This window comes from Gekko japonicus, unplaced genomic scaffold (genome assembly GCF_001447785.1).
Source record: "Gekko japonicus isolate JY-2015 unplaced genomic scaffold, Gekko_japonicus_V1.1 scaffold958, whole genome shotgun sequence".
Classification (NCBI taxonomy): Eukaryota; Metazoa; Chordata; class Lepidosauria; order Squamata; family Gekkonidae; genus Gekko; species Gekko japonicus.
Window position 1 is genome coordinate 372,547 of NW_015169806.1, and position 9,569 is coordinate 382,115.

General features: G+C 40.9%; 1 protein-coding gene across 1 annotated transcript in view; it reads left to right on the forward strand.

Moving 5' to 3' along the window:
• Positions 1-364: 364 nt before the first annotated feature.
• Positions 365-9,569, forward strand: part of ADAM12 (ADAM metallopeptidase domain 12) — a gene marked incomplete at its 3' end in the record, with an annotated part of 324,736 nt that continues 315,531 nt past the window's right edge. The window contains exons 1-2 of the mRNA XM_015417139.1: positions 365-404; positions 2,577-2,710. Coding sequence (XP_015272625.1) covers positions 365-404; positions 2,577-2,710 — 174 coding nt within the window. The remainder of the gene's footprint in view (positions 405-2,576; positions 2,711-9,569) is intronic.

Genomic DNA, 9,569 nt, shown 5'->3' on the forward strand with positions numbered 1-9,569 from the left:
CAATGCATTTTAAACAAGTCTTAGAGAAAATAGTTCTTAAGCAGTGTTTTACTGAAGACCATTACCATACATTGCTATTTCTTTTGCACCATCCGTTTTTTAGCTTTATGAGCAACATATATGAGCATGTTTGAAAGACTTCCAGATGAAATTCTTTACTTAAACTCCATTGCACCTGTACGTACTTTGTTACATTTGTTTATGTGAAATGTCTCAATGATATGGATCCTGAATTTGGCTGAAATCCTATGCCTACTTACTTGGGAGTAAGGCCCATTGAATTCTGCAAGATTTGCTTTCAAATATTCATGCATAGAACAGGGCCATCAGTAACACAGTCTTTAGCAAAACTGGCTTCTTAAAGATGGCCCTCGTTGTCTTCCAGCCTTCCAAAACTACACATGGTCAGTTACATCAGTAAAATATGTAGAACTCTCGACTCACATTCTAAACCCACGTTCTCTCACAGAGCATGTTTAAAACCATTTTCACCCCACTTAAAATGTCTCTGTTCTAATACTTCAGTTGTTACTGAACATTTGTATAGAATATATGTACTGTTTGTTTCAATGTTTCAGTCTCCTTTAGGAGAATACAAGACTTCAAAATTGCTATTTTGATAGCTTTAAAAGTAGTTTCCATAGCACCTGCTCCCCAGTGGGATAATCCAAAGTTTACTTTTTTCTTGGTAGATGGTAATATATGCATGGTACTCAAGCTCTGATTTCTAGAAGGCCCATGCCTAAGTTAGGTCTGCAATATCTCCTTGATGATCTAGAGGTTTTAAGGGATGTTAAAAGAAACTGTATGTACACATGCAAAACCCCCTCCCCAGCTGTTTAAGCACTTGAAAAGGCACACCGTGTGGGAAACTTGCAAATGATGAAAATGGCAGTGGCATCTTTGTGGTGGCCTTGAGGATGCTGTCACGTCTAGTTTGGGCCTAAGCCTTTCCCCGTTACCCTCTTCCCCAGTTGTGCAGGCCTGCCTTCTTGCTTCCTTGTGTGAGCAGTGAGGGTAGGGATCCCAAGTCCCCCTGGGGGGCGGGATATCCCCGCCCCAGAGGCCCGTTCCCCGGCGCCACCAGATCGGGCCCCGGGGGGAACTCCACCTTGACGTGCGCGTCACCCGGAAGTGACGCGGGCACGCCGGGCACGCTGGGGGCGGAGCCACAGCCATACAAGGGGAAACTCTATGCTTTCCCCTTGTATGGCTGTGGTCCCGCCCCCAGCATGCCTGGTGTCCTCCCGTCACTTCCGGGTGACATGCGTGCGGCGCCCGCGTGCTTTGCGCATGCACGTGCACACAAGACACCAGCTGGGAGCCCCCCGCTCCTGGCGAAGATAGACTTGGCAACCCTAAGTGAGGGCTATAAAAGGATGGGGGAGGGTGGACATTTGTCCATGCTCTCCCCTTTTATCTTACAGTAATAATCAGACAGATTAATAATCACCCCCCCTATAGCTGCCTGTAGTACAGTTGAATTCACAGGAGAGTTCAGTTTACAGAGAGAGAAATGTAACAGCTTGCTCGGCTTTCTCTCTGCAACCCACTTTCTGCCTCACGACACTCCTCTTTTATTGCTAGCTCTACCCCTGGGTTGAGATTACCCTCTCCTGTGATAGCTTCACCTTGACGTCCCCAGAGGGCAGGACTCCTCTTCCCACCCTCACAGCTGAGAATCCTTGCCAGCCTTGGTCTAACTGATTTCCTGGCTGTCTAGTAGCTTCCACCTGCTTCAGAGCCTGGCTTAACTCTTTAGGTTCTCTTGCTGATACAAGCTCTCTACCCACTGGTGAGTTTCCATCTAGGGTTGCGGTGGTTTCCCTGCTGATCCCTGTCTCTACTATCAGCCATTCAGGAGCCTTCCTGCCACAGTTGACCTATGAGCAAAGCTTTGCTCTGGGTGTCCAGTAGTCAGTAAGTCAAGGGCTTTAAAATATACCACAGCCAACATGTTTTGTTAAGATGTACTTGCCTGCTCTCTACAGGAAAAGAAAGTGTATTCATGTAGCCTTTCTGTAAGAAACTACTACTGCTCTCTTTAGAACCTGGTTCTCTCCAGTTGGTTCCATTAGTCATCTTTCTGTTCATCAGAGTTTCTACTGAAACAGCTTGTACGGTTGAGAAGCTGCTTCTCAGATTAATTTTTAAAATTTCAGCTGAGAACAGCTTGCCTCTTCTGTATGTGCTAGAAACTTGTAGCATTTCCAATATTGTTGTCATGGTTTTGGAGACCTCCTGACAGTGCACCAGGAATGTCCCTGGAACATAGTTCACGAAGGGCTGGCTTAGAACAATGTGAAGAAACACTTTCCATTATCTGTCCCTTAATTTCAAGTTAGTCTTCTTATTCCTTTCCATACTCTGCTTCATCTCTGAAGTGGAACCAACAGAAAAAGATATACTGTATGAATGCCTTTACCTGGGTGTTGTCACTTCTTAAATTGCTTCTCAATGATTTAAATGGAAAGTTGCATTATCTCATCACATTTTCAACTTATTTTGGTCAGTAATGCTCTCAATTGTGTATTCTGTCCTTGTAATAATATGCTTTTTTTTTGTTTCAACCCTAGGAGAAGATGCAAATAGTAAACTGGAATTCCATAAGAAACGGATTTTGAAGAATAAGCGAGAGCACCATGACATAATAGTTCCTTATCTTCTGAATGGTAAACAGTGGAAACCAATGAAGATTTTTTATTCACAGGTTAGTTGTAATTTTGGCTGGTTGTTCTAACTTGCGTATTAATATTTATTTGATGCTTTCTTCCCAAAGAAACATGAAGCTGCTTTCAACATTAATAGGAAAGCCCAGAAGAAGAAAAAAGAAAGATATATAAAGAAAACAAACATAAAGTATTCCATTATAAATTGGGCTGGTCTTGAATCCAGTGATACAACATTCAAGGGCACAAGCCACAGGCTAAGAGCCAAGGGCCAAAAGCCTTTTGGCTTGTGTCTCTGGCCATGTACAACTTTATATCTGGAAGAGTGGAGGGGGGGAAATACAGCCTAGGTGCTGTAGCTGGCATCATTGATAACAATTGCGTAGAACCTAACTTTCCTATGCAGTCATCATATATGCCTATTATGTCATATGTACACGTTCATATGCAAACACCAACTCAGATTATGCTGTGTGGACTCAATCTTGGTCATTTATTGGAGATCACAATTAGGGATAGTATATAACAGTATTTCCCCAGAAATGTCTGAAATACTTTTTTCTTCTTTTCATGGTTAGGAGAGATTCTGGGATACATCCATGCCTTTGCCAAAGTTTCCTTTTAGAGAGAGAAAACATAGGAGCTTCTATTAGTGTTGTTTTCCCAGTTTTGCTATCTGTATGAATTAAATACAGATTTAAATTATATTATTTGTTTTACTGCTGTGGTGTTCTCAACAATAAATATATAAATCAACAAACAGAACAGAAATCCACCCAGTATAAAATAGCCTTGGGCAACAAATTACCTATCTTTGCTGCCATGTATCCCATTGATCTTATCAGTTGTAGAAGTTATGTTTGCTAGATTGCATTCTTATATAATTGAGACTTTTAAGAGAATAATTAGTGTTTGTGTTTAGTTTAGAAAATATGCCTTAGTATTAGGGTTGCCAGGTCCTTTTCTTCAGCTGGCGGGGGGTGGGTGGGAGGGAGCTTCCCGTGAGTGTGGGGGGGAATGTCACGCCTGGCCGTGGCTGTTGGGGGTGGGGCTTCCCATGCTGTTCAGCTGGCTGGTAGTGGGTTGGAGCCCATGAAATCAGGGAATCCCTCACTGGCAACCCTACTTAGTATATGTGGTGGCTTTTTTCCTGTTTATATTCAGGTTTGCCTTCATTATTTTAGGGGAAAGGTAACAGTTCTCTTTTAAAATCCCACCATCCAAAAGTATGTTTACAGATATATGTTGTAGTCCCAAGAATTCTATCCTGGGAGTAAGCACCATTGATTAAAAAGGACTTACTACTATTTAGGATTGCCCCTAGAGGCATCGACATGGGATTGTTGTAAGCTAATAGAAACATCTTATGTGTTAGGCATCTGTCTAATTCTATTTTAGGTCATTTGTTTAGAAACAGATGGTCTCCTTTTACAATCCTCTAGAGATTTTCAGATTTAGTAAATGTAGTCTGTCAAAAGGGTTAACAGTACAATGGCTTTCTAAGAGCAGCGATAAGGTATTTATATCATTAATTTGTTTCCCAGATTTCCATGCAATTCAAGGTGAACATTAGAAAGAGTTGTGGTTTTCATGCACAGAACTCTGTGAAGTATCAGTGCTTTTAAAAATATTTGTCTTCCATGGAAACTGGTAGAAATTTAATATAAAAATGATTATATTCAAGCTGTGGGGAAATCAACAATGCTGAAGTGGTTGAGAGAGAAAGAATTTATAACAAGCTTGTCATGCTATTGATCAAAGTAAGAAAATGAAACTTAGTCATAAAGATATGTGGATTCCTGTGGAATTTTACCATCAAATAGTGCAATAAACAGGGTTACACTCTTCTAAGACCATTGACTTCTTTGGCTTTTATTTTGTGCTGATAATGAAATAGTGTTGTTTTTCTTCTGTTTCTTCTGTTTAATGTTTTCATTATTCAACATTTGATGTCATAATTGATATGTACAGGGCTGCCAGGCTTCAAACTGTGGAGGGTGGCTTGCTGCCAAGGAGTGACATAGGGTTGCTCTAGGAGCCAGAAACTCTACAGTTTTTCCATAGAGTTTCTGGCATTTCTCAGAGTTACCCTACATCACTTCCAGATTTTCCCCAGAAGTGATGTCCTAGTCCATGTGGCACTGTGCTATCCCTTGTGTCTGCCCCTAAAGCTCCTACCAGTTGCTAGGCATGGCATAGCAACCCTAGCATTGTGTAGTTCATCTTATTCAGCTGCTGGTGGTTTTTTCTCATCAAATGTTAGTTTATTGAATGAACAGAATGATAAACTTAAAAAGGAGGACAAATTTCCTGAGGAGAAGGGACTTCGTTCTGTCTCACTTCAGTTGTGCTCCTTCTTTGAACATACAAGTTTCTTGAACCTCCTCACTGAGGTGGGAGTTTGGGGGTAGCTTTTCTTTAAGAAAGAGAAGAGTTAGGGAAGGAAGATGAGAGGTGTTTAGTTTTGAGGTGCACAAACCCTCTGTGGATGATACACAAGGACCATCGATGTCTTAGATACTTCTGTAACATAACTAGCATTAACAGGGACCAAGAAGCAAATGGAAGCAATGGATGAATGGGCTAGTAGTGTGGAGAGATCTGAGTCAGTGGTGATTTGAGTACTGCCTGCATCAAATGTAGTGAAATTCATATTCCCCAGCCAAAAGAAGCTTTGAATGACTTGTACATATGTAATGGGCTCTGATATCTGTATGTAAACATACAGACTGTAGATATTTTCAAGCATGAGCTTGTGGAATTTTGCTGTTTTCCTTCCGTAGGAGAGAGCCTGTTTAGAACCTGGTAAAGATCAATAGCTCTCCTGCTGTTTATTTACTTATTTAATTCAATGACACGTTTCCATTTAAATCAGGGTTTCAGTGTGGCAAACATTTCAAACTTTAGAACAGCCTTTAAAATAAAAATATGTAAAATTGTTTAAAGCAATTAAATAAAACATGTAAACCACACAAACAATAATAAGAGTTTATTTATGTAGATATTACTTCTGTTTTTAGTAAAGTGATTGCTGAGTATGAATGTGGAAGGAGCTAATAGTGCCTATTATAACTAGATTAGAATTTCAACACCCATTGTAACATCCCATTTTGACTTTCCAGGATTAAAAAAGGAACTTTCAAAAGAAAATGTTCCATTTTTTTTCTTAGCCCAAAGGATTTATATCTATATAGATTAAATACATAACTTTTGTCTTTGTGAGTTTGTATATAATAAATATAAAACATAATAAAAATAATACGTATAAATAAATAACATGGGTGTGATTCAAATTTATCGATCAGATTCGAGGCCACTGCTCTTAACCACTATACCATGCTGGCTGAAATGAGGAGATGAAAGGATTGTAGAGTCCTTCCAAGAAGAATCTTTTGAGGAAGAACTTACAGTTTTAGAAAGTGAAGTGAAAGCCGCACTGAGAGCAATTAGGAGTAGATGGGATCAATGTTCCCTCTAAATTGTGGAGTCTTGTGAGCAAAAATTCTACTTTTTGAGCTACTGACATTAAAGTTGTGAGTGAATGATTTGGCTGCTGTATCAATTAGTTTGCTCTGGAGCCATCCTTCCTGAGCTAAAAATCTGTGAGCTGGAGGCTAAAAACTGTGAGCTAGTTCACACTAACTCAGCTTAGAGGGAACATTGGATGGGATAACAATAGAGCTATTCCAAGCCACAGAAACAGAGTCCATCAAAATCTTTGTGCCAACAAATATGGAAAACGAAACAGTGATCCACAGACTGGAAACACTCAGTTTACATTCCAATTCCCCAAAAAGGGGGACATGAAAGACTGCTAGAAAAAGTATCTGAATAAGTGAGCAGTGACTCACAAAATCTCATACCATACCACATATTTTGTTAGTCTTTAAGATGCTACTGGGCTCTTGCTCTTTTCTACTGTCAAAGAGTGCAGTAACTATTGGACCACTGCATTAATTTCTCATGCAAGTAAAGTGATGCTCAAAATCTTACAACAAAGACTGTTGCCATATATAGAACAAGCTATGTGAGATGTTCAAACTCAATTCGGAAGAGGCACTAGAGATCATATTGCAAATTTGTTGTGGTTACTGTAGCTCAATCAGAAGAATTTCAAAAGAAAATTAACTTGTGCTTCATTAGGTTCATTAGGTTACAGCAAAGCTTTTTGACTGTGTGGATCATGAAAAGCTATGGTTGGTTTTAAAAGAAATGGGTGTGCCACATCATCTGATTGTTTTAATGTGTAACCTGTACTCTGGAAAAGATGCTACTGTTAGGACTGAATATGGAAAAACAGAAGTGTACAAGGATGTATTTTATCTCCATATCTCATCAATTTATATGTAGAACATATCATAAGGAAAGTTAGATTAGATTTATATGAAGGTGGGGTGAGAAGTGGTAGAAAGAACATTAACAATTTGAGATATGCAGACACCACATTACTGGCAGAAAATAGTGAAGACCTGAAACAACTTCTGATGAAGGTTAAAGCAGAAAGTGCCAAAGCAGGATTACAGCTGAACATCAAGAAGACAAAAGTAATGACTACTGGAGAATTACAGAACTTTAAGACTGAGAATGAAGAAATTGAAATTGTTCAAGATTTTCTATTCCTTGGCTCCATCATCAGTCAAAAGGGAGACAGCACCCAAGAAATCAGCAGGAGATTAGACTGGGAAGTTCAGCCAAGGATTAGCTAGAAAATATTCATAAGCATAGGGATGTGTCACTACCAACCATGATCAAGTTAATTCATGCCATGAGATACCCCATTACTATGTATGGGTGTGAAAGCTGGACAGTGAAGAAAGTTGGCTAGCAGAAAGTAGATTTCTTTGCAATGTGGTGTTGGGGGAGAGTTTTATAGTTACCATGGACTGAAAAAAGACAAATCAGTGCGTTATAGACCAAATCAAGCCTGAACTCTACCTAGAAGCTAAAATGACTAAACTGAGGCTGTCATAGTTTGGTCACATTATGAGAAGAGAAGACAAGAGTCACTGGAAAAGACAATAATCCTAGGTAAAGTTGAAGGCAGGAGGAAAAGAGAAAGACCCAAGATAAGATGGATTGACTCAATCAAAGAAGCCATGGCCCTCAGGTTGTAAGATTTAAGGCTGTTAACGACAGGACATTTTGGAAAATGTTAATGCGTAGGGTTGCCATAAATCAGAAGCAGCTTGATAGCACTTAACATGCACACACAAGTCTTGTAAAGTGAGTGGCATCTACCATTTACCAGCACAGGCTTGGTTGTGATTAGTTCAAGTGCAAGCAAAGAAGACAGTAATATATATCGAATGGGAAGAGAGGAGGAGGAACAAGGGGTGGTTAACCCCCCTTCCCCCTCTGCGTCTGAGGCCTTTGCCAGCCCTAGGATCTCAGTTGGAGCCATGGAGGTGGACAGAGAGGATCTAACAGCCGTGGACCCTCTCATTCCCCACAAAACTATGATGTTGCCTTTCAGACTTGGGTTCAGAAGCTCAGTTGATTCGGATTTCTGGTCTTGGCGATCGCCATGGCAGTTGCTTTCCCTCGGACCTCCAGGAGAAGCCTGCCAGTGCCCATGGCTGGGAGGGGGCGTGATCGTCTGCACCACCCCAGGAGCCTGAGTGAAGGGCTCTAAGCCATGAGGTACTAAAGAACCCCCCTCTGGCGAGACAAGCCGGTGAGGGGGGCTACTTCAAGCCCTAACGGTCCCACTGTGGAGCGTCCCATATGGGAACAAGATCAGCACACCGGAGCAAGCGTTTGGTGATCAAGCGATTTCAGACACAAGCAAACAACCGTTGAAAATGTGAGTTTAAGTACAAGCAAGAAAAACGAAAAACCTCACAGCCCTCCCGAAAGAAAATGGGGGGAGGGGACTATCCTCCACTAAGAACTGTTTACAAGCGGGGGGGCCACTACAAAAAATGAATAGATTAAAATAAAGAGACTGTAAGAGCTTACCATGTAATGTAAGAACTTCCAGAGACTTTGACAAACTTTTAATAAAAGTAAACAACTCTCAAACATGGTGCCGCCTGTGAAGGACCAGAGAGACAAATAAGCGAAAACAAAGCTCCTTCCTGGAAGTTCCAGCCCTACGAATTCTGTGCCTAGATAGAACTCAACTGTGGAACTCCAAAGGCTGTTGTCGGAAGCACTTCGCTGAGAAAATTACAGCAATTGACAATAAACTCGATACACAACAAGCACAAATGGCTGCGAATACAAAACGGAGAAAATGGAGACCCAGCAGAGAAAGCTGAAAACGAGACCGCCGGGCAGTCAGACCCCAAAACCGGAAGAAGGAGCAGACGTCATTAAACTCCTAGCGGATATGCTTAAGCTGGTGATGGAACAACTCGATGGTATTAACCAGCAATTGAGTGATGAATAAGAACTTTGCATCTCAACAGCTCCAGCTGAATGAAACGAAAAAAGTGGAGAAGGCAAATGAGAAAATTAAGGAGATAGACACCACAAGCAAGAAATTGAAGAAAAGAATGGGAGCAGTGGAAACGAAGCAGAACGTCCAAGAAAATCGCTTGTTTCAGTTACAGATGGAAAAAGCCTACATGATTCTCAGGTTCCAGGGAGTTCCTGAAGCAGAGCGGGAGGACCTGAGGAAGGTGCTTAGCGAGATCATCGCTCCAGTAATAGGCTTAACAGCGGATGAGCTTGTAAAAGAAATGGAGCTAGCCTACAGGGCATACTCCAATTATATTAAAAAAATAGCCTGCCTGGAGAAATAGTGGTCAGATTCTCAAGAAGACAAACCAGAGATGCCATCTTAAAAGCAACATCAGCAACTCCACTGAAAATGGGAAATGTAATAATCAAAACTTAAAAAGACATTCCATTTGAAATTCAACAAAAGAGGAAAAACTATAAAGATCTAATTTCTTT